This window comes from Octodon degus, unplaced genomic scaffold (assembly GCF_000260255.1).
Source record: "Octodon degus isolate 3935 unplaced genomic scaffold, OctDeg1.0 scaffold00024, whole genome shotgun sequence".
Classification (NCBI taxonomy): Eukaryota; Metazoa; Chordata; class Mammalia; order Rodentia; family Octodontidae; genus Octodon; species Octodon degus.
The window spans coordinates 10070970-10095372 of NW_004524600.1; the positions used below are offsets into that span (position 1 = coordinate 10070970).

Here is a 24403-nt window from a genome sequence, read left to right on the forward strand (position 1 = left end):
GAATATCTACCGAAGATACAGAGGCAACCCAGGGGTTATGCAGAGCAATGGCCTTACACTCCTATGAAAAGATGGTTCTGGTAAAAATGCTACATTGGCCAAATGAGGTACCTCTTATGTGTGGGCTGGTTTATGATTAGATTTTTCTAATTAGCTTTAAGACATCATACAAGGTGGAAAGACAGGAAGCGTGCAGGCAAGCGAGATGTACTACAACTATTTCAAGAGTCAGACTTAACAGCCAGTAGGGGAGAAAAGCAAGCACAGCTGTGACACATTAAATGACCAAGTCTTACCAGGTGTTAAGACTTGCTATGCATAAGAAATAAATCCCAGAAAAGAATTCTGCGCATGTTTCAACTATTTTGAAAGGAAAACCAACACATGCTTCTGAGTTTCCCCAAAAACCATGGCACTTGATGGTTCAAAGCAGCAGCGGCGGAACATATGGGGAGATGGGATGAGACTATTTAGAATGCAAAAACAACATGAGTATGTTAGGGTTGCTAAAAATAAGTCTGGATTATGAATAGTTTTTACAGTTTTACTCAAAATGGAGTTTTTTGGGGGAGAGCCACATAGGGTCAGGTGTGGTGGCACCTGGAGGGACAAGGTCACTTGAGTCCAGGAGTTTGAGACCAGCCTGGGCAACACAGTGAGACCGCATGTTTAAAAAAAAAAAGAAGAAGCCCACATAGTGTCTGAGCATCCCCTTCAAACGAACACGCTCATTACTCTGTTTATTCTGATCCTCAACAAATTAAGTGGAAAGGTATAAGAAGTGTGGATACTAAGGCTCTAAGGTCCATTTTTATTTTATTTATTTTTATTTTTCATTTATTTACTTATTTTTTGGCATAACCGGGGATTGAACTCAGACCCTTGTGCTTGCCAGGGAAGCACTTATTCTACTGAGCCATCTCCCTGGCCCCCAAGGTCCATTTTCAGATTACACCCAGGGATCTTGCTTTCTAGCAAAAATATGACAATTAAATATGACATTTTATTAACCACGTTATAAAATGACCTTACCTGACTCTAGCCATTATAGTAATCCTTTAAAGAGACCCATATGCCAGGAAAATGTAATAGTATCAATAAGTTAAAAACTCAAAAGTTCGGAATTTATATAGAGCTTAAAATACTTAATTATTTTGGTTTATTTCATAGTCAGTTGATTAGATTGCATTTTTTGGGGGGTGGGGGAGTTCTGAGGATCAAACCCAGGGCTTTGTGCATTCTAGGCAAGTGCTCTACCACTGAACTACACTCTCCTCCCTAACACACATGTTTACTACTGTGTTCTCTTCCATTTAATGCCTCAGTATCCTCTGGTGATCACTGAATGGTCAGGACAGTAAATGAGATGGAATACTACACGCTCTTTTCCCATTTCTGTTTCTTCAAGATAGACTAAAACACTTGGAGTTTGCTCATGTCAAAGAATATGTGTCTTAGCTGGGAAACGACATAAAACTTTCCTTCTGACTTTTATGGTAAAGGAAGGATTTGCCTTGTGAAGAAGAACTTCTTGTCATTTTGCGTGTTGCAATCACAAAGGAATGTATTTGAAAACAACTTTTTCTTAAGTGCCACAACAAGGTGTTTGCATCTCCCAGACAAGGAAAGAGTTCATTAATACGAAATTCTTTCAAGTCAGTCAAATGCATTCAAGAAATAACATCCTGGCACTATGCCCTTCTGGGGATTCAAGACCAGGAGGAGATATACACAGTGCCTAGGTGCCTCCAGGGCCTGTTACGCTCGTTCAGGGATCAAGAGACCCTGAAAAACAGCTCTGCTCTGAGGCATGGGTCTGACAATGAAAAAGGAACAAAGCACAGACACATGATTTCGTTATCCAGTGGAAAATAATAATTTCAGGAGGTACCTAGGGAGCATTTCCTGAGACCACTGTGAATGCCAATGGCATCTGAGAATAAGAGGGAGTCAGACACAGAACTAAAATGGAAAGACAAGAATAATCAAAGGGAACACAAAACCCAAAAGTAACTAAAAAAGTATCTTCAAAAAGCCAACTGGAGGGGCTAGGGAGATAGCTCAGTAGAATAAGAATAAGCACTTGCCTGGCAAGTGCAAGGGCCTAAGTTCAATCCTTGGGTTCCGCCAAAAACAAAAACAACAAAAAGCCAATTGGAGGACACAGAAATACATATAATTTGAAATGGAAATGTTTGCAGATACACATAATTTTACTTCATTAAATATAAGCTTTATTAATGCAATTGGTAACAGTGATCTTGAGAATATATTAATAAAATAGGCAACTCAAGAAAAGGCTATGAACTACTTCACATTAAAATAAATTAATGCAGCAATTTGTGAAAAGGAGGACAGAAAAGTTGCCAAGACCCGACTTGCAGACAAAAAGCACCTTGACCGAGCATAACAACCAGGAGGGAGGGGCAGACGGGCAAGTACAATCAATGGGTAGGAAGTGGGGAAATGGTGTTGGAAAAGACCAGGGGAAGAGTGGGAGAACTGAGAAGAGATAGTGATGACAGAGATAGCGAAGAAGGACCATTATCAGCTTTGAAGTGGTTCTTTGGCACTGCGTGGCGTATGATGTGGGGGTTGGCATGCATGCATGCTGGCTGTGCATGTGGAGGCCCTGTGAGAAGAGTCTCAGAGGTTCCCTGACATGGACAAACCTCCATACTTTGCATGAAAGTATGAAATTCACTGACATAAAGCTAAACTATTTTAATCTTAAAACAAGCTACATTTTTGTCCTCCAGAAAACTCTCAGATGAAGTATAAGAGTTCTGACAGAGAAATTCTTTTACAGACAACAGAGAACACTGGGGCCTGGTGAGTTGATTGCACAACTGGACACAAAGCATGACTTGAGGTGCTGAAGAGGGGATGGAGGACGTGTTTAAGATCCACTTCACAATTTCCTGAGTGGCTCTATGTAAGTCATTTATGGTCACTACACTTAGTTTCCATAACAACAAGGCGGGAATGCCCACACTTTGCTCTCCTGACTGACCTCCAGGGATATTATGAGAATAGTACTGATATTTATTAGCTCACTGGGCACCATGGATAAAAGTACCACAAACCCACCTAGAATTACTATTTGTACAGCACGCTAGCAAACATGAAGACGCTTGTGAAGGCAAAGGAATTTTTCAAAGACTCTAAGTAGTTTTCTAAGTACCAAAGCTGAGGGCTGCTAGACTAGTTACATAGATACACCAATTGTGCCCTGAGAGATTTGGGAAGTCTTGATCTATTTATCAGAAAAGAAATGTTACCAAAAGTCTTATGTGGACTTTTCTTACCAACTCTAGATACAGCTGTGTACTAACTTCTCATTAACTCAATGAGCCATGGGACTAATTCTAGTGTTTTACAATTCAAAAAGTAGGTAATAATGTTATACCAGCTGGTATTAGATAAGTTTGCATGCTTCTAATAAAAGCCATAAGCACACTCTAATTAGCCTTTGCAAGTCTTTACAGTTTTGTAAGGGTGCTCTTTCTAGATTACATATAAAGATGGCACAAGGAGGGTAAGCAGCGAGGCCACACAGCCACACTAAGAAACACTATACTTAAAAAAGAGGCTTGTGCTTTTTCTTTCTAATTCAACATATTGACACCAAGTATTAAATTATATCTACTTTTTCACCATCTGCTGAGATGCAGGGGCAGAAAGGAAAGTAGATGAGGGATACTTTTTTTCGGGTAACCTCATGAACAGAGGCAGTTGAAGTCGCCTGATGACACAGAGGGCCTTTCTCTGTCTGCCTGGCGTCTGGTGTCCAGATAAGGCATAAGGTGGATGCTAAGCGGAAACAATGCCAGAAGCATGAAACCACACCAACAGACATTTCCACTGGAGCAGAAGGAAGCACACATCAGGAAAAGCAGAGCAGGCAGTGGATGAGTACTGGCAGCACAGAGACGCCCCAAGAGGATGGCTTTACCTCACTAGGAAAGTTCTACCTGGATGGCTTTACCTGCATCTCCAGACAAGGCAGCTGTGCTTTTACTTCTAGCCAGGAACGAATGTGTGGGCGTCAGGAGTCTGTTAACAACGTTGCTCTCCCAGGGGCTGAGCTGCAGGCGGCGAGCTAAATGTCACCACATAAGGAAGATGTTAGAAGCATCCTTTCTCGGGTCAAGAGGGTGCAGAACATCATACCCATCGCCTCCACAGACCAGGCCTTCAAGAGACATCAGGCTCTCCAGAGAGGACAACGGGCCCCAGTCAGGACTCAGGAACCCTGTTCCAGGGGAGCAGCTGTCCACAAGCATCACCTTGCTTCAGGGTGGTAAGCTTGTGGCAGGTGATAAAGGAGTTTGAGTTGTGAATTTTGCTAATCACCCTCTTTTAGTAGTCAACAGACCTTCAAGTAGAAATATCATTTTATCTACAGATTTAGCATGTACCGATTACTCCAGGGGGTGCCACATGGGATGGGCATGGACTGACTGGATACGTTAGACATGCGTTTTATAAGAACCTGGAATAACAAACACCAACAGAGATTTGGCCAGTTAACGAAATACTAGACTTAGATTGAGTCCCCAGTTCAGTATTAAGCTATGCTAGATCCCCATGAATTGCTATTTGGGCAATTGTGATTAGACATAATAAAACAAAAAAAATTAATGCAAAGTTCTATATGGGATTCCTTTTGACCATTTTCCTTGGTGAGCCAAGTCTCTTCCTTTGACCACAATAGAAAAATCATGGCTGAGAATCAAGATTAATGGTGAAGTGAGATTAAAATTAAGTAGAAAAGCCAACATTCTGATGATTTGCTGGTAGGGGTCTAAAGTATCTGGACAATAAATGTAAAATAGTGCAGCCACATATGGCCCCAAATTGTACTGGGGCTAGGTAGGGCCAGCATTAGGAAATGCATTATAATTATAAATTAACTCTTTGCTTATTGCTGGCTTCCAGTGAGGCCCCAAGGACACACAGTAGGTATTTTCCAAAAACACCAATATTAAAGCTGGCGCATCCCTGCAGACACCACTAAGATGATCACATATCTCTGCATTGGAATGCACTTCCCAGTCACAGATAAAAGTCTTTCAAACCATGTAAAACCCGACAGGGCCACCTCAGTTCTGCTCCATAAATCTCAGATGTGAGTCCCTTTGCCCCCAGAGTGGGTGTTCTTATATATACTGTCATCTTAAAGAATGATACTTTAATTCTAGGAAATTAGTTTTAGTTAATAAAAACCATACAGTGCTAAAGTGTTGCTTTTTTTGGGCTGGCTCAGGATGCCTTCAGGGCAGGTCTGGTAAGGCTTAAGGATCTGGGGATCCAACGACAGCATCCTGATTGCTTTGTTTAAGCAGTCACTTAAACAACCCAACTAACGGGAAGGCCCCCGAAAGTTCAGAAGTGGTTTTTTTTTTTTCCTTCATACACTGCTAAATATTGCTACTTCAAAAAATTTTTGCGGGCTTGTGTGGGAGGAAGAACCAACCCCTAGGTTCCTTAATAACTTGATTTTTAAAAATGTGACTATTTTGATCAACACTCTGGTGAATTTAAGAAGTAGTGAATTATTCTTTAGATTTTATGTTTACTGGGAGTCTTTGTAGTTAAATATTATTTGGCATTAAGATGTTAGCAGACACACACACACCTACACACATACACACACAAAGATTGAAAACTACTGCAACGGCTCTGGCTAGTAGAAGGCGCCAGGGGTAAGTAAGCACTACCTACACTGGAAGGCAGTGTGCGAGAGTGTGTACTAAGAGCCTACAATCCAAGCTTAAACTACAACATACTCCCGGATCAGAGTCAGTGGTGAGAAAGTGATCAGGAACAACTGAACACCGTCAACGGAACTGTATGTTCGACACATAAGAGAAGGGAGAAAGATGAATGTTTCTTTTTTCTAGGAAAACTAAGTCAACTGCAGCTTAGACTCAGAACTATCACCTGAAAGACTAAGTTTTCTTTGCTCCACTAGGAAGTGTAATTACTCTCTTCCTGTGAGTCTTTAGGGTATCGAACACAGGCTTGGCTTCAAATGAAGATCATCATAAACTTACTTTAATACCTGTGAAGTAAATGCCTGCACTGTGAGTGTTTGAGTGTTTGCCGAAACATGTTTCTACTCCTCCCAGGTTAGTAACTAACGCCCTAACTGAGAACAGAGGCATCTTCTGTCAGGTAACATATCTGAGAAAGTGAGCCAAGGAGCGCAGTCCATTGTTCTTCTCACCTAGAGGGCTCTGATTTTTTGACCAATTAGATACTAACACTCATGGAATTGCATGATGCTGGCCCACTTAACACGACGCTGACCAGTGCTGAACAGACCACCGAGATGGGAAGACACACAACGGCGGCTGGGGCCATGCGGGTTAACATAAGGAAGAGGAGTCGTTCTGGCAAACATTACGCTGTTTGCACCACCGCTTTCCTTACGTTTGCCTGAAATCACTGTTCAGCTCCAGACAAAGGCACCAAGCAGAAGTCAGGCGAATGTGACCAGGTTCTCTCTCTCTCTCTCTCTCTCTTTTTTTTTTCCTCCATTGAAAGAAGTCTCAGTGGTCTGAAATCTTCCACATGTAAGTGTTGGCAATTAATGCAAATAAGAACAAAAAGCATCGCTCTGGTTAATTAGAAAAAAGCTTGGGGCAATATTTAGCTCCTGGCCATCTCTGTGTTCTTTGATATAGATTCTGGGGGAAATAAATTATTAATTCTAAGCAATGAGTAGGCAATTTTAGTTTTATTCTTTTCAAACTGTTGCTCATTATTTGAAAAAGCTGGTTAAATGAGTAACATAAAGATACTGATATGTCCTTTTAATGCAAAAATCTCCAGTGGCAGTATTTTCTTTGTTGCAACAATTATAGAACTCTTTATGATTGGTGATTTGCTTCAATCCAGGTGATACCAGTCCATGTAACACTAAAATAATCGAAATATTTAAAAACTGGTAGGACACAGGCACAGGGCAATGGCCAGCTTCCGTTAGCTCTGAGGACCAGTTCAAGCACATCTAGGGGAAGGGGCTCCTGCCAAGTGAGATGATGCTATTCCAGTATACTAATAACCAGAGGGGGCGGCTGGCCCCATGCCAGCTGAATGGCAACCCTCATGGCGTTTCAACCTCAGGTTTGTATCAGCTTGAAGGCTGCTGCTGTAGAGCTGAGAAAAACCTCAGTCTGTTAATGATGCCCAGACCCGCTGCACGCATTGGTCTACGGAGGAATGTAACTGAAAAATTCAATCAGAATGCTTTCTCACAGGATAAAAAAATACAACTAACTTTTAAAAATAGGCAGTAGGAAGGAATTCTATTTCTTTTCTTTTCTTTCTTTTTTTTTTTTTTTTTTTTTGGAACCAGGGATTGAACTCAGGCCCTTAAGCTTGCCAGGGAAACACTTATTCCACCGGGCCATCTCCCCGGCCCCAGGAATTATATTTCTGAATTACAGAAATTCAAATTTAGATTTTTTTTTTTTTAAATGTATTTGGTACAGGTTCTCACTATACAGCTCAGACTCATAGTGATCTTCCTGTTTCAGCCTCCCTAGTGTTGGGATTGCAGGTGTGTGCCCCCCTGACAGGCTCAGGGCGCCTGAGGGTGGGGCAGGCATGGCATGTGGTGCTGGGGATTGAACCCTGGTCCTTGCACTTGCCTAAGCAGGTGCTTAGTTCACTAAGCTATCTCACCAGCCCAGAATTTTTATTCCTAAGAGGCCTAAGCCTCTTACTGTCTTGCTGAGAGTTTTACCTATTTTTATTTTTTTTTAATATTTCTCTAGCATATGGGAGTCCACTTCTCAAATTCAATGTTCTCCTTCTTGTCCTCTTAGTCCAGTTCAACAGCCAGCTTTTTAGGCCTGCACTGAGGTTCAGAGGCGGTCTTTGGCCCCCGCCATAAACTAAGTATACAGCTTTCCTTGTCGCTGGTGTCCTAACTGCACTTTTAACTTATCTAAAGGAAGAGTGCAGAGCGTCAGCCTCCTGAGGGACATGCAGGAAGGTAAGAACTGCAGGCGCTGTGGGGCAGCCACGCGGTCGAGAGCCTTAGTCTGGTTCTCAAGCCTCTCCTGCAGTCATTAACCAGCAGGACCTGAAGTCAGAACTCAGCTCCTGGAGGACTCTATGATCCCAGCGGAGAAGACAATCCATCTAATGTATCTGTCTCAGTTCTAAGACATATTAAATTAAGAAATCGATATAAACAGTTTAACATTGTCATTCTATACAGACGTGGATAAGACACTGTCCAGCCTACTGTCTGTACTTCCAAACTTGCCCCAACTTCAGATATGGGACTGTAGGAGGTACTAGGCAAGGCTTAACTCAACAGTACTCTAAAGTTCTAGCTGTGGTATCTCCACACCTAGGTTCACAGGTGATTAAGATGAACAGAAAACTGTAAGATCAGCATTCATGTACATACTTCATGTAATATGAAGGGACTAGGTTTCAAAATAAAGGATATTTATGAAATTTTAATTAAAATAGTTTGACATGAAATATCCTTAATGACTACATAGCTGGTATCAGTAATTTAGGTAATTAAGTTTTTAAAAAAGAATTATTTTGGGTTAAGAGGCAAGAATAGGAAGTTATTAAGACAGTTACTGCTTTATGAGATTAGTTATAAAATAACATTCACACTCATATAATATTATACATTACAATGACATCACAATGCTTTAATACAATATAAAATATACAAATACACATACACAACATGCACACGTTACATTCTTTTTAAAGATTATAAACACTAAAACTTTAAAGTAATCACAATTTGCTACTTTTAATGAGCATATGCTTTAATACTGCACAGTAATTCTTTGGTTTTATTTAAAATCATCTTAGACAAGTAGCTTTTTTCAAAAGCTTAATGTTCCTTTTATTTACAAAATAAAGTTTTCCCTTTATAAATAACTCAACATTCATGTACTGTAAATCCATAGGATGAATAAAACTCAAGATGTCAACTAGAGGACTGTGGTTATCAAATTTCAGGAAGCTGCAAGGACATCCTTAAAGTTAGGTCAAATCCCTCTAGCGGAAATGAGCAGACACCCAAAACCCAACCACACACATGAAATGTAGCAAGAAATGCTTGGTTCAATGAGAAATCAATTGACAAAATGAAATTTACCAACATGAATCACAAAACGTTCTCCGTGGAAAGTCAGAACCTGGAATTCTCAAGGTACAGATGAAAAGCCAGACAGCATAATTGAAGGGAAAGAAATGTTCACATCAAAGCATTCTGCGTTTTGGTAGATAAGGGGGTGATTTCTGCAGCTGTAAACTCATTTACTAAAAGGTTGAGAGAAGCACCACTTTCATCACTGCTAAATGCAATCATTCAGCCACGTTCTAAAATGAGAAATGTCCTTGTCGCAAGGAACATGCTGCTGTTCAGCCGTTTATTGCTTTTTTACTCTGAAGTTTTTTTCTTCCTATTTAAGAAATGTAGGGAAAGCAACTTCAGATGCTTATTTTCATCTGTAGACATCCAGAAAAAAGAAAAAAAGGCATTAAAAACATTAAGAACACTTTTTTGTTTTCCTTTTGACTGTACCTCTATCTGGAGAATTTAGCAAAGTTGCTGATGAGGAGGAGAGCCGCTTGCTAATGACGGGATCAACATGTTTCGAAAGATTCATGGTGGAAACTGACCGCCTGTCTGGATCTAAAACAAATGAAGATAATGCTAATTGACAGCCAGCATGCAGGAGTGCAATTTCTTAGTTCACTGACGGCAGGAAAAACTAGGATTGGATGCTTTCAGCTCTATTGCTAGATCTCGCACAATAGCACAGTTTTCTAAGTGGACACGTTAAAGGTAACTTAAAGGCTAGAAATAGCATTTGTTTTTCTTAAAGCGTAAAATAAAACATTCCGTGCACCACCAGTTTGAAACTCAAGGAACTGTTATAGCACAAGTGGAAGAAGACCGAAGACCGGAAGTAAAGGGATCCAGAAACAGGGGAGGCCGACACATTTCTAATTCTGAATGCAGGAACCAGGGGAGGCAACCATGCTGGTAAAATATTCTTCTGCTCACACTGGCAATGGTAAAAGCACACCAAGAGGCGGCGACCTAGCGCGGCGGGCTCTGGAGCGTGAGGTCGCCGGTTCGCGCCCCCGTCCCGACTCTCTCTATTGGGCTGGGGAGATGGCTCAGTAGGATAAGCGCTTGACTGGCAAACGCAAGGATCTGAGTTCAATCCCCAGTTCTGCCAAAAGCACACCAAGTTCTGTGTGCTTGAGGATACTTCTGGACCTGCAGTCATTTTACTCAGGAATTACATTTTATCGTAGAAGGATGGTTCTAAAATCAAGAAAGGGCCAGCCAGATAGCTCAGTGGATGACAGCACCTACTTAGGCAGATGGGGTCCGCTGAGACAGCGATTGAGACGGGGCGTGGTGGCACGAGCCTAAAACCCATCGGGAGGTTGAATATAGGAAGGCCCACTACAAGTCCGATCTGCGTAGTGAGACCCTGTACTAAATACATAAAACAAAATAAAATTAAGAAAGAGAAAGAAGTACTCCGTGTGGCAAGAGCAGCCATTGAATCTTTTCTCTTTTTAAATCTACTAATAACCACACTTCTGTGCTCTATGAGTGTAGTGAGACCGGCAGCGTAAAGCCAGCACATAAACTTGCCCAATAGAACTGAGAGTGACAGAAATAAAATCGGAATTTTAAATTGATGAACAGTATTGTTCATCATACAGTGATACTATTTAAAAAGAATTCTGGAAGCTCAAATCAGAAAGGAAATCACATAAAAAACAAAAATTGGCTCTGTTCATTTGTTCTTTGTACAGTGGAACAATTTGTAATTGTGCTAATTAGCACAAAGCATATTCCCTGAACACAACTATGTGTAATGAAAGGTTATAAATCTCACAATATTTGTCTAGTAGGCAAGTGGCTATTCTGGCCTACAACAACTTACATTACAGAAATAATGTCATGTCTTAGTTTCTATCTTCTTTTTTTTCTGTATTTTGGGGAAGGGTCTAGAGGGTGTTCAGGGTCTCACTACTAGATTGGACTCGTAGTGATCTGCCTGTTTACAGCCTTCCAAGATCTGGGATTATAGGCATGTACCACCATGCCCTATCTCAATCACCATCTCAGCGTGCCCTGGGGGCAGGGCCAGCATGGCAGGACTGGGGTTGGCAGGCCCAGGGTTCAAACCCCTGACCCCTACACCTACTTGTAGGAGCTTTAATCTGCTGAGCTATTTGGCTGGCCCTTTATTTTCTATCTTTAGCTGCTTATAAAACCAAAACAGTCATTCTTTGTGATAGATGCCCTTGGCACCCAGCTCCTATCCGTCCAGCTAATCTTGGCAATACACACCTGCAGTGAACTCCCCCCATGGACTAACCATTTGGTTATCATTTACAGTGCAATGGTGATAAGTTAAAATCAATACGAGACATTTTTGCCTTTAACCGGGACTTAGAGAAACGTTACAAGGCACTTCAAAATGATGAAATGTGGGACAAAGGACACAAAGAAGGATAAAACAAGTCATGTCCAGGTCATTTAGAGCAACATATTTCCTGATGTTGCTTTATACATTAAGCTTTAGATAGAGGGGAAATTGTGTGTACACGCACACCTACCTTGAGACAGATTCTCAACAGACTATTAAAAAGTTGGCTTCAGGATAAGTGGAACAAAACAAGGAGCTAATCCAGATCTTCCCATTCCCCAAAATATCATGTATAGTAAGTCAACTAAATCTTTAATCAATGGTTAATATGAATGGAGATATGCATCAACATATTGTTCTTTTTTTTCTTTTCTTTTTCTTTTTTTGTGGTATCAGGGATCAAACTCAGCACTTCGCGCTTGCCAGGCAGGCACTTAAGCCACTGAGCTATCTCCTTGGCCCTAACATATTATTCTATTTAATACATGAGACAACTTTTAGTCCCTTCTTTTTCTCACTGAACAAAACATGGATTCACAAAAAGACTGACAAAGAACCTATTTCAAAAGTAAAACATTTTCATTTCTAGCTGATGTGGCAGGGTGGTACAAGATACTGATTTAACATGAATGCTTCTAGGATCTGTTTGTTCTCAGCAAACTACCCTGGGCGCCCACTGAGCACACTGGCGGTGCTGCCTAGCAAAGGGCATTTAAAAGGATGAGACCTGGATGTCACTCTCAAAATCACAAAAAGTCACTCACTTTCTAGTCTTGGAAAACCTTGTTACATTCAAATTACTTTCAGACAAATGTCTCTGTTCTGGTACAGCAGCAATTTGATTTAATTCAGAGGTCTTAAAGTAGATTTTATTCAACAACTCGCAAATGTATTCCTGGCTTCTCTTGCTGTGAGTAGCAGAGCTAACGGTCATATAAACCTCTCAGCATGGAAGCAAGAACTAAGGCTGACCAGCTTTATTTTTTCTTAAAAATGTTTGACAATCTGTGACAGACTGCATTTGTGTGACACACATATAAAACATGAAGCCAAATAAAAGAAAAAAAGGCCATAAAAACATATAACATGACGTCTTTTCTGCAATACAGACCCAAAAGCAGCCCCAGGATGAGACAGGACATGTGAGGCTGGGGTCTTGTGAACTTGAGGCCAGCCTGGGCTACATGCCAAGGTCAAGGCCAGCTTGACTACATAACGAGAACGTTTCAAAGACAAAATGAAAATTAACAACAAAAGGATGAAATATTACATGTTAACAGTCTCCATGATCACAGACTCGATATGGGGTGGAAAAGAGCCAAGGAGAATAAAAAGTATTCTCCAAGTTAGCTCCTCATCATAGGAAAGTGAGGTGCGCTCTTCATTAGATTTTCCTTTTTTAACAAAAGGGTTATAGAAGATACACAGAACAGGAGGCATGAAAGAAACAGCAAACAAACAAGAGTTCACAGCTGCCAGGTCAGGCTAAAAACAGCTGCAGTAGCAGGCCAGAAGGGCAGACGAAGATCAGGGAGCTAAACTGGATATGCCCGGATTCCAAGTGAATTTTTTTTTTCCTAAAAAACATTTTAAAAAGGTTTTATCCAAAATGCTCATCTTAAGAAAAAGTAAGCATGCTGCATATAATTATTTCAACCTTTAAGTCACCCAAGTCCTGTTATCACACTTAAGAAGCACTGTGCTGATCCCAGATCTAGGTCTATGCAGGGCAGTAAGCATGCATTACTGCTAAGTGGCGATGGTCCAGCTATGGATGCACTGGCCCTGGGTCTCAGTGCAAGCTACAGGGTGGCAGTCAGCAATCACAGGGAGGTCTGTACCAGGTTTTCTAGTACCACCCAAGGTTCTGAAGTGGTCCAGGCCTGCTAAATCGAGAAAGGTGAATGATGACTCAACAAAACCACCTGGGGACAGAATGTGAGACATGATTTTTCAAAATAAATAATAAAAAAAAATTTTGACTCATACAAACAAAAAAGAATTGACATACTATGTAAAACTCAAGGTGTATTGAATTTACAGTACAAAAATAAAGCCTTGCATGAGGTCCAAATTTCAGTATGATTTTATGTCTGTTTAGGGAGGAGAACTAGCTCAGATATCCACTTTTTCTAGCTTAAGGCACCTGTAGCCTTTCTCACATACACTCAGGGTCGGAATGTCTGGCTCACTGTCCTGATTTTGACCTGTTAACATCACTTTGCTTCTTCCAGAGAAAAGGATAAAACTAGTTAATTTATTCTGTAATCTCAAAGCCCTTAGGCAAATGAACTACTCAAATAGAGCTGAGACTAGCGAGTTTTCAAAACTGTGCATAGATTTTACTCTTGAATTTGTAATGAACGGGAAGAGTAGACTGTGTTAAGGGAAAGGACCCTATCTTTTTAATCTTCATCACCCTCTTATCCTCAAATAGGAGAAATATCATTTAATTACAGTTTAATGATTTCAGCAGGATTGTTTCGCAAACACAGATTTAGAAGAAAGAAGCAATCTGGGAGAAAAACAAAGACGATGTTTGGAAGCGGTCTCCTGGTGTTTACCTGAGCTGTGGGGGCGGGGGCTCCCGTGGAGAGGGCCTCCCCAGGACCACCGGTTGTACTTCTGTCTGGGTTTCTGACTCCTTTCCATCGTCCGCCGGACGACAGCCTCAAGACGTTCCTTAATGGGAATGAGGGGCGATGGTTAAACTCAGCACTGCCTTTCCAACGTAAGCCGGGAAGCACTTGCTAAACTATTTCCTAACTTCTGTGCCTTACCTTAAGATGAAGAAACATCCATCTTTCAAGGTTACCAAAACCCTTAGGTCCCAGTACATAGAGCCATTGGTACAAATAAATGGCCCTCACGGGGTGTGACGTTTTCAGTGACACACAGCAGCAGGACAGTGCAGGTCTTAAACAAAGGCTTGATACATTTGGCACCGTATTATATTTACTTTTTTCAGTACCAGAAAATGAACTTCTGTTAGACCAATTCTCAATCACTAAACTATAGTTTCAGGCCCATGTTTGCTTATCCGTCTGTCTGTCCGTCCATTCATCTCTCCCTCCCTCCCCCTGCATAACCAGGGATTGAATTCAGCTGTGCTTTATCTCTGAGCTTGCTTACCCTCCCTCTGCTCCCCCTCCCCCCTCTCAGCAGGATCTCACTAAACTGGCCAGAAAGGCCTCAAACTTCTAATCTCTACTGAAGTATCTGGGATTATTGGCATGCCCCACGGCACTGCGCTCACATAGTACCACCTTTTAAAAATGGAATTCTAGGGCCAGCGAGATAGCTCAGTGGACTAAGCACCTGCTTAGGCAAGGGCAGGGACAGGGATTCGATCCCTGGCACCACATCCGCACTGGCCCAACCTCTGGGCTTGTTGAGCTGGAAACAGAGAGTGGGTGTGGTGCCCAGTGCTGGGGAGGCTGAAAACAGGGGGATCACTGTGTAGTCCAAGCTGTGTAGTGAGACCCTGTGCCAAATACATTAAAAAAAAAAAAAAAATGAAATTCAGAATTGAGAATGTGTGTAAAGAAATGATGATGCTATCACTTTACGGAGTTATATGACCTTGTATAACTTACCCATTCTGAGTCTAAATGCTTATTTTGGCAAAAACTGTTCACAGTTAACAGTTGAGTGACTATTAATAATTATCAGTCCAATCGCGACCTGCCACCTACCCAGCCGAGCCCTGTGCCTAAACTACACAGCTGATTACACTGAAACCTTGCAGTGGCCCCCCGTGGACACGTGACCGCACAGTTCTACAGGAAGTGCGCTGCGTCTTGCCCATGGTCTTCCCCTGGGCTGGCTCACCTTATCCTCCTCCAGCCTCTGCCTTCGCTTTTCCTCCACCGCAGCCCTCCTCCGCTCCTCCTTCAGCCGCTGTTCCTCTAGCCTCTTCTTCCGCTCCTCCAGGTGCTTCTCATAGTGCAGCCTGGCTCGCTCTTCTCTTTCCAGCCAGACGATTTCTCGTGCAGCTTCAGGGTAAAAGCAGGGAAATCCAACGAGGGCAGGTTTAGACTTTGCGCAGTCAGGGCTGTGTAAGCGGCTCACATTTACAAAGACAGGTTCTGGGAACTTGTACTGATCAAGGCTGGCGTTTGGTTTCCTCAGATTCCCAGGAAGGGAGGACTACCACGTGGTTACCTTTTTGAGATAATATGCTAGCAATGAGGTCAAAGGAGGTGCACCAAACTCTAGTCTTCTGGAACCAATACAGACAGCCTGGCTGGCAAAGAATAAGGCCTATATGTTGCATGCTTTGTCTTCAACTCTGACATTGCCTTTGATATCCTTGTTTGGCTTTCCTCCTCATTGCTTTCAAAACAGCCTCTCAGCTCCAGTTAAACCAGATTCCTTCCTAACAAACCACATCGCTCACCTATCTTTGGTCTGATTACTGCCCTGGTGGAAACTGCCATCATTTTTAATCCCAGCGGGTCCATTCTTTAAGGCAGTAGCTTCATAACTGAAATGCATGTCAGGATACCTCTTTTTTTTTTTTTTAAATTGTGTTTCATTTCTAATGTCTGATCTATTTTTTTATTATTTTAAAAAATCCAGTAAGTCATAAATAACTTAATGGTAATATTCAAATATATCTCCAGAAGATAAGGTATCCTTATCTTGGATGTCCTGGGGTGGGGAATATAGGGCAAATTGACTATCTGTTTAAAATCTAAATTCCTGGGCTCCGATCCTCACATTCAGATTTGCTAAATCCAGGTCAGAGCCCAGCATATGCATTCAAGTGTGTGGGTGTATGCAATATGCGTGTTTCAGCTACATTGGAACCTCACAAGTAATATGCCTTTTTTTTTATTTTAAAAATTTAAAAAGATATTTATTTATCTGGTACAGGGTCTCACTACACAGCTTGGACTCCTAGTGATCCTCCTGTCTCAGCAGCTCCAGCGCTGGGATTATAGGCATGAGCCACCATGCTAGCTTTCAGTGGCTAGCGGGGCTGGCACAGCATGCGGTACTGAAGATCAAACCCAGGTTCTTGCGCATGCCAGACAGGTGCCTAGACTGCTGAGCTATCTTCCCGGCCCCAATCTGTATTTTTATTTCTTTGTATTTTAGGACAGGGTCTAAAGGGTCTCACTATGTAGATTGGACTCATAGTGATCCACCTGTTTACAGCCTCCCAAGAGCTGGGATTATAGTCACGTGCCACCACACCCAGTCTCAATCAAGTGCTCCCCAGGAGCAGGGCCGGCACGGCATGCAGGAACTGAACCCCAGCCACCGCATCTGCCTAAGCAGGTGCTTTAATCCTCTGCGCTATTTGGCTGGCCCCCCAGTCTGTACTTTTAAAATAAGCCTCACAGGTACACATGATACAAGTGGCCACTGATGTTAAGAAAGACCTGTAATCTTTTTTTTTTTTTTTTGAAATTGTGTTTCATTTCTAATGTCTGATCTATTTTTTAATTCTTTTTAAAAAATCCAGTAAGTCATAAATAACTTAATGGTAATATTCAAATTTATCTCCAGAAGATAAAAGCTGAACTTATCAAGAGGCCACAAATGGGCAAGAAAGTCTTCCTTTTTGAGAACAGATTAAAAAGAAGCTCCGAGGCTTCTCAAGCTCACTGGTGCTTTTCTGATACCTGCCTTCAACTTCTGCATGTCTTATGTACTAATTTCTGTGTAGCTAAGGTCATGCTCTCCCTGTTACCTTTCACAGCTTGAACACATCCAAGCTGTGAATAACTGCTTCTGGAGTCACTGGGAAGTATGAACTTATAATTCATCCCTGGATTATGGGATCATAATATCTGAAATGAAAACCCCCTGGAGGCTGTGCAATACAAGTCAATCCATGTCTGAGCTGTTGCCACCAAGATATTCTTATGACACTGCCGCAATGGGTCAGGGCCAAACCCAGGGGAAATGCACTCTCAGTCCCGAGTTCACGTAGAAACACAGTGAAGTGACACTTTTTCACTGAGAGGAATTAAGATGAAAAGCAGGGGAGGGAAAAAAAAAAAAAAAAGGGGCTGGCCAACTAGCTCAGCAGAGTAAAGCATCTGCAAGCAGGTTCAGGGGCCAGGGGTTCGATTCCCAGGCCTGCCGTGCTGGCCCGTGCTGAGATGGCAATTGAGACTGGGCGTGGTGGTACGGGCCTGTAATCCCAGCTCTTGGGAGGCTGTAAACAGGTGCATCACTATGAGTCTGATCTAGTAGTGAGACCCTGAACCCCCTTGTAGACCCTTCCCCCCAAAAAAGAAAAGCAGGGTACTGGGGTAGAGGAACAGTTTCTGGTTACACAGGATTTGAGTCCATTCCCACCCTGCCACTTGCCAGGCACCGGTCACTGAACAAGTGATGAATTCCACAGTTCTGGTTCCTCCTAGTCCTGAGACAGCTCTAGGTGGGCTCCTGGAAATGCAGGAAGAACTCAGCACGGTGAACGCATTGAGCGGGAATTCACAAATGCGAACAACGGTGATGAATTTTTATGATAATCCTAACTCATATAGCGTCATAGAGCATGTAGCGAATGGGAAGAACACAGAAAGGACAGAGAACTCGGGGTACGCAGGGTGGGTGGTGCCCACCCACCCCATCACATTCAGCTCAGGCTCATGTCTGCCTCACCCACGTCTCATGCCACATGAGGGAAAAGAAAAGGCGACATTCGGAGAAGAGAGCCACGTTACCGCTCGACCTCAGAAGCATGCAGACCTGTTCTCTCTACGCCATCTCTCCCTTCCCTTTCCTCTGTCCCTCCTCTTCTCCCTTCTGTGTGGCACCAGGGATCAAACTTGGGCAAGTGCTAGGCAAGTGCTCAGCCACCAACATCCCCCTTTGGTTTCACACTAAAGATATGCAAGTAACATGGGGTTTCACAGTAGCTAGGACTATGCTAGAGTCGGAAAATGAGCAGGGCTCAGAGCACCTGAGTACTCTTCATGCTGTGTGATCCCGGGGTAAGGAACAGACTTTCTTATTTCTAACCTAGAGAGTGAGCAAAATGATCTCCAAAATTTTTCATATTAAGCCCTCTTGACTCAAGTTTTGCTTTTACCTTTGAGGTTGTATGGGATTACAGCCAGGTTTTTGTTCTATGTCTTTTGTTTTGATTTTGAATGCTAAAGTGTTAACACTTATGCATCATCTCAACATCTACCATGATCACTCACATTCAAATAAATGTCACTTTTTTTGGTTACTGTGAGCACACTAATTGAATACATGTGCTAAATGATAATGCTTTCAAACACAGAATCGACCAGTTTAAACTAATTCAGCATTTCTAGGAAGGGCACTATAGGAATGAAAAATAAGGGCATTTAAACACAGAGAAGCAAAAATATTTTTCAGGGCCTATCTTAAAGCACTTGTGTAGGAAACACTAATTTCATTTAAAGCCAAGAAATGAGAGTGAGGGGGTCACCACTAATAGGAAGTGCAGCATGGCTTCCAAATTAATTAGGGGAAGTGTAGAATGAATATGCTTTGTTTGCCTCAAAGTAATTCACACATCACCACCACCAACCTGTGCCCACCAATAACTCCATCCCATGACAAGGAAGAATAAGGACAAAATGGTTTCAAAGATGAGCTAGGAATAAAATCAAGCTTATTAAGATCAAGGTTTTGCCTCGCATAATGGTACACGCCTGCAAGCCCACCTACTCCACGAGGCTGAGACATGACGGTAACAAGTTCAAGACCAGCCTGGGTAACTCAGCAAGACAAGGGCTGGGAGTGTAGCTCGGGGTATCATACTTGATCAACATTACGTGAGGTTCAATATGGGGTGTGTGTGTGGAAAACCAAAGACACTGGGATTAAAAAAAAAAAAATTAATTTGATATAGGGTCTTGCTATGCAGCTCGGACTTGTAGAGAACCTCCTGTCTCAGCCTCCCCTGTGCTGGGATTATAGGCCTGCACCACTACGCCTGGTTCTGGGGCCAGCATGGCATGCTCTACCGAGGATCAAACCTGGTCCTTGTGCTTGCCAGGCAAGCACAGGCTTAGACCGCTGAGCTATCTCCCTGGCTCCAGACTGTTGGACTTGGCTGAAAACAAAAACATCTAGCTACGGTGTTTAACAGAAGCAAACCTAAGGGCTGAGTGCTTGGCTAGCATGCAGAGCCCTGGGTTTGAGCTCTAGCGGACACAGGAGGAAGGAAGGGAGAGACAAAAAGAGGGAGGGAGGGAAAGGGAAGAAAAAGGGAAGGAAAAACAAACTTATGAATAAAGCATAAAAACAAATAAAAAATGCAAATACCTGTCTGGAAAATGAAAACAATGGAAGACTGAGGCAAAAGGATCACATTTCCAGCCAACCCTGAGAAGGCAGCAATTTAGCAAGACCTGTCTCAAAATAAAAACTAAAAAGGGCTGGGACTGTTGTTCAGGGTGAAGGTCCAATCCTCAGTACTGGAAAAACAGAGTAGTAATTGTGAGAATATTATAATACAAAATGAAATTGAAGAAAAATATGGGGAAAAACAGCTAGAGAAGTTAAATGATGGTCCCAAGACAGCAGAGCCTGCAAGAAGGGGTTGGTTTTGGAGACAGGGTCTCACTACTGCATTTCAGGCTGACCTTGAACTCACTACAGAGCTTACGCTGGCCTTGAACTCTGAGAGATCCTCCTGTCTCAGCCTCCAGAATGCTGAGATGACAGGCGCGTGCCACTGCACCTGGCAAGAGTTGGGTTTAAATTTAGCTTGGAGCCCAAAGCTTGTATTCTCAGTCACTACACAACCTTGTCTCCACACTCACTTCCATTTGCCTCAAATTCCCATCTGAATATTCAGTTGGAGCTATCATGCAGCCTTGCTTTCTGCTGCACATTTCTTATTCTAAGCCAGAACTTGCTTGGCATTCTGGTAACAGATTCATGAGATCAACAATCCAGTTACAATGTCAAGAGTCTTCCTCAGTTTCACTCTCCAGGATGCTCTGCCCTGGAGCTCAGCACACCCAAGCAACAGAGCCCTCCCAAGTTCGCTCACAGGGACTTCGTGACTCCAGTCTCTGCAGTCCTGCTACTACTGTTAAGCTTTCTCTCATATCCTTTTTCCTTCTGGTGTCCAGTCTTTTTGGTGGTGCTGGTACTGGGGATTGAACCTAAGAAATAACAAGCACTTTTTATGTTGCGACAGGGTCAAATCATTCAGCCTGGACTGAATTTGGGATTCTTCTGTTTCAGCCTCCCGAGTAGTTGGGAGTGCAGGTGTACGCCACTGTACCCGGCCAAGGTCTAGCTCATTCTGTTCCCATCCTATACCCTAGTCTCAGAGACAGCTTCCTAAAACACAAATTAGGAAAACCTGCTAGCTCACATTTCCCTTCTCAGTTCCTTAGTTGGCTTTACGATCATGAGTCTTTATAAAGATACCTATGTCTAAAATGCCTCTGCCTACCTGGCAAGCTTCTACTGTCCTTCAATTCCTTGTTAAAGGCCACTTCCTCTAAGACCACAGTCAAGCCAGCTCCATTCAGATTTTACCTGATCTTAGCCAAAAGGCCAGGAAGCGATTCCGTTTACACTTCTATCTCCATTTACATAGTCCAGATCAAAACTGCCCTGCTTTTACATACAGGGGAACTCTTCCCCCTGCTCATAATGCCTGCTTTAGTAGGTGGTTGAAGATTGTTTGATTAAACAACTAAAGAGTTAAAAGAGTACATGAATTCCAACAAAGGGATTTATGTTGGGCCTTAGTGCTCATTTAAATTATTCTTCCATTTGAACCTTTCTTTGAATATTACACAGTGGATAACCACCTGGTAGGAAGGCTAACCTAGAAGGAGCCCACAACATGGTCTCCTGCCCCAGGGGCCCTTCCTACTTTGGCTGTTTCTACAGGATATGCACGTGGAAGATCAAGAGCCTTTCTTGTACATGAGCTGAGTGATTTTTGAAATAAGGTAGCAAAACAAAGAGAATTCTTACCTTCAGGGCCAGGCTTAAAGTAATGGAGTTTTGCTGGACACACTAGGGGCTGCTTTTGGAATTCTGTGCCCTAATCTACTTCCATCCAACCTTTAGCCGAGAAACATGAGGCTTCCCCAGTTCTAAGCACCAACGTGAGTGCTGGGGCCTCCATGACCTGTCACCCTCTTTTTCCTCACCATCGTCACCATGCTGTCAGCTCTTGGTGCTGACTCCAAGTGATTTACACTCAGTCTTCACTCTACGAGGCAGACTCTGCTATTAAACTTATTTTATTACAAGCAGCTAGACACATAGGAGTGAGGCAACCAGCTCGATGTGTCACAAGAGAACACTGGGGTTAGGCCAACTCCAGGCTGGCAGACTCTACACAAACAATGGGCCATTATGAAGGACACTTCCTCATGACGAATGCTCCCCCTGCTCCTCTGGGATAAGTCGTACACCCAAATGTGAGGGTGCTGGACTTCTGATGACATTCGCAAGGCTTTATTATCACCTGCTTCAAAGGCTTTTTTCTTTTTTTCAAGTTTTATGATCCTTTTTATTTTTAACCTTAAAGGCAAAGTAAATTTGAGAGAGAAAAGTACTTAGCTGTACGTTTTATGTTAGGGCTTCAGGCTCTGCTTACCTAATTCAGCAGGTGATAAGCATTCTTTCCAGGCCTTAGAGTGACTCATGATGCAGCTCCCTGGGATATCTGAATGTTCATATTCCTCCCACAGGGACACTCTGAACCCCAAGCTGTCTATCATCTGCCTGCCAGCTCTATGAGCTGTACAGATTGTACAGATTCATTAAGAGCCAACTTGAGGAAACCTGGACACCAAGACTGAGCAAAGATCCGCCAGAGATCAACTATTTGACATGTGGATGGGAAAGACTGCTTCCTCAATGGTGTGATCAAAAATCAAAGTGAGCATTTAACTTTAAAAATTTAGGGCTGGGGAGATAGCTTGGTGGTCTAAGCACCTGCCTGGCAAGCGCAAGGACCTGAGCTCGATCCCTGGTACCGCATGCCACCCAGAATCCCAAGCACACCATGCACACATGTAATCCCAGTGTTGGGGAGGCTGAGACAGGAGGATCACTACAAGTCTGGACTGCGTAGCTAGACCCTGTATTCAACATATAAACAAATAAATAAAAATTTAAAACTGGACACATCCCCACCAACCTGCCTCAAGATACACACCCTTGCTTTAAACCCACTTGTCCCATTGTCCTTGTTACTTTCTGAAGCCATTCTCAAAGTCCCCTTCTGGAAAAGTCAGTTGTGCTGTTACGGGTGCCTCAATGTCCTGAATTGCCTCAATACATTTATGTTTTTTTTTTTTTTTTTTTTTAATGGAGACAGGGTCTCACTGCGTAGTTCAGACAGGCCTTGAACTCGCCACGTAGCCCAGGCTGGCCTCAAACTCACATCTGCCATTCTGCCTCAGCCCCTTGAGTGCTAGTCTCATAGGTGTGTGCCATCTTGCCCAGCTCAAGACATTTACTTTTCATGATCATTTTGACTTTAGGGAAGAGCCAAAGTTGCATAGTGGAGGATCTGGCGAGTAAGGAGGCGAGGACACAGCCCTACCCTTCCACCAAATAACACTGGGCAGCAGCATTTGCCACTTTTTCTTAAAAAAAAATTATTTATTTGATACAGGGTCTTGCTACACAGCTCGGACTAGTAGTGATTCTCTAGTCTCAGCTTCCCCAGCACTACTGGGATTACAGGCATGTACCATCATGCCTAGTTTCCATGGCTGGCACAGTGTGCCCAGGGTTCCAGGGCCAGCATGGCATGCAGTACCAAGGATCAAACCCGGGTCCTTGACCTTGCCAGGCAGGTGCTTAGACTCCCAAGCTGTCTCCCCAACACCCATTTTTTTTTTCTTTCAGCATTTATCACTTTTGGGATCACACTTCACAAAGACAGTCATGAAAGGGAACTTCTAGAGCTACTGCTTCAGAAAGTGGCAAGAATGATGGGGCATTCCGCCACAGCAACCATCGGAGGACAGCAGCCATGCCCTCCGCTACAAGGGCCACAGGATGACTAAGAATGGAGCAAACTGAGGTACAGCCGCCGTCAAGGATGTCTCACCAAACACACCAATCTCGTGTGGGACATGAATCGGGAGGTGTGTGGCTTCGCCTCCTATGAGCTGCGTCATGGAGCTGCTCAAGGTCTCCAAGGTCAAAGGTGCCCTCAAGTTCATCAAGAAAAGGGGGAGGCTGGGGACATGGCTCAGTAGAGTAAGCACTTGCCTGGCAAGCACAAGGGCCTGAGTTCAATCCCCTGTCCCGTAAAAAAATAAGAGAGAAAAGGGTGGGGACACACATCTGCACCAAGAGAAAGCGCGATGAGCTGAGCAACATGCTGGCCACTATGAGGAAGGCAGCTGCCAAGAAGGACTAAGTCCTTCTGGAATAACGCTTTGCAGAAAGTTAAAAAAAAAAAAAAAGAATGATGGGACAGACAGGTGTGTTCATCATGAGGGGCAGTATAGTGAGGAGGTGAAATGGCAACGTATCTTTTATGGTAATAGATTGAAAAAAACTAAACATCACTGTGTATCTTGACCATTCCTTATATATAATGCCCTTGTGCCTAAATGTATATACACATATTATTACGCGTGTGTGTACCTATCTATGCTGTATATGTGTGTGGACGATCTCTAAAAAGGAAAATTCCTTGTCAAAACAAATGACTGTCCTAATTATGTGAAGTACAAATTGGGGAGTTTTGTGCACAACTCTAACCAGGGCTGTGCATTATTGATTGTTTGATAATTGATAAGAAGGTGCAGGTCAGCGTCTTGGGATGACTATTCCAAGCCGGGTGGAAGGGATCACCCGTCTCGTGACCATACTTACTAGCACTGCTGGTCCTGAACACACTGAGATTAGGGCAGCAGGTAAAAAGCAGAGTTAAAAAATTGTAATTGGAAGGGCAAAGGAAGTCTGATGAAATTACCTAGGGGAAAAAAAATACTCCAACTATAATTTAA

General features: G+C 42.9%; 1 protein-coding gene across 4 annotated transcripts in view; it reads right to left on the minus strand.

The window, feature by feature from the left end:
• The window catches only part of Map7 (microtubule associated protein 7), a 181811-nt gene that overhangs the window by 24501 nt on the left and 132907 nt on the right, over positions 1 to 24403 (minus strand). For all 4 annotated transcript variants that reach the window (XM_023712236.1, XM_023712235.1, XM_023712234.1 and 1 more), the window contains exons 4-7: positions 15285 to 15448; positions 14018 to 14135; positions 9578 to 9688; positions 3989 to 4102 (exon numbers count right to left, since the gene is read on the minus strand). In XM_023712236.1, coding sequence (XP_023568004.1) covers positions 3989 to 4102; positions 9578 to 9688; positions 14018 to 14135; positions 15285 to 15448 — 507 coding nt within the window. The remainder of the gene's footprint in view (positions 1 to 3988; positions 4103 to 9577; positions 9689 to 14017; positions 14136 to 15284; positions 15449 to 24403) is intronic.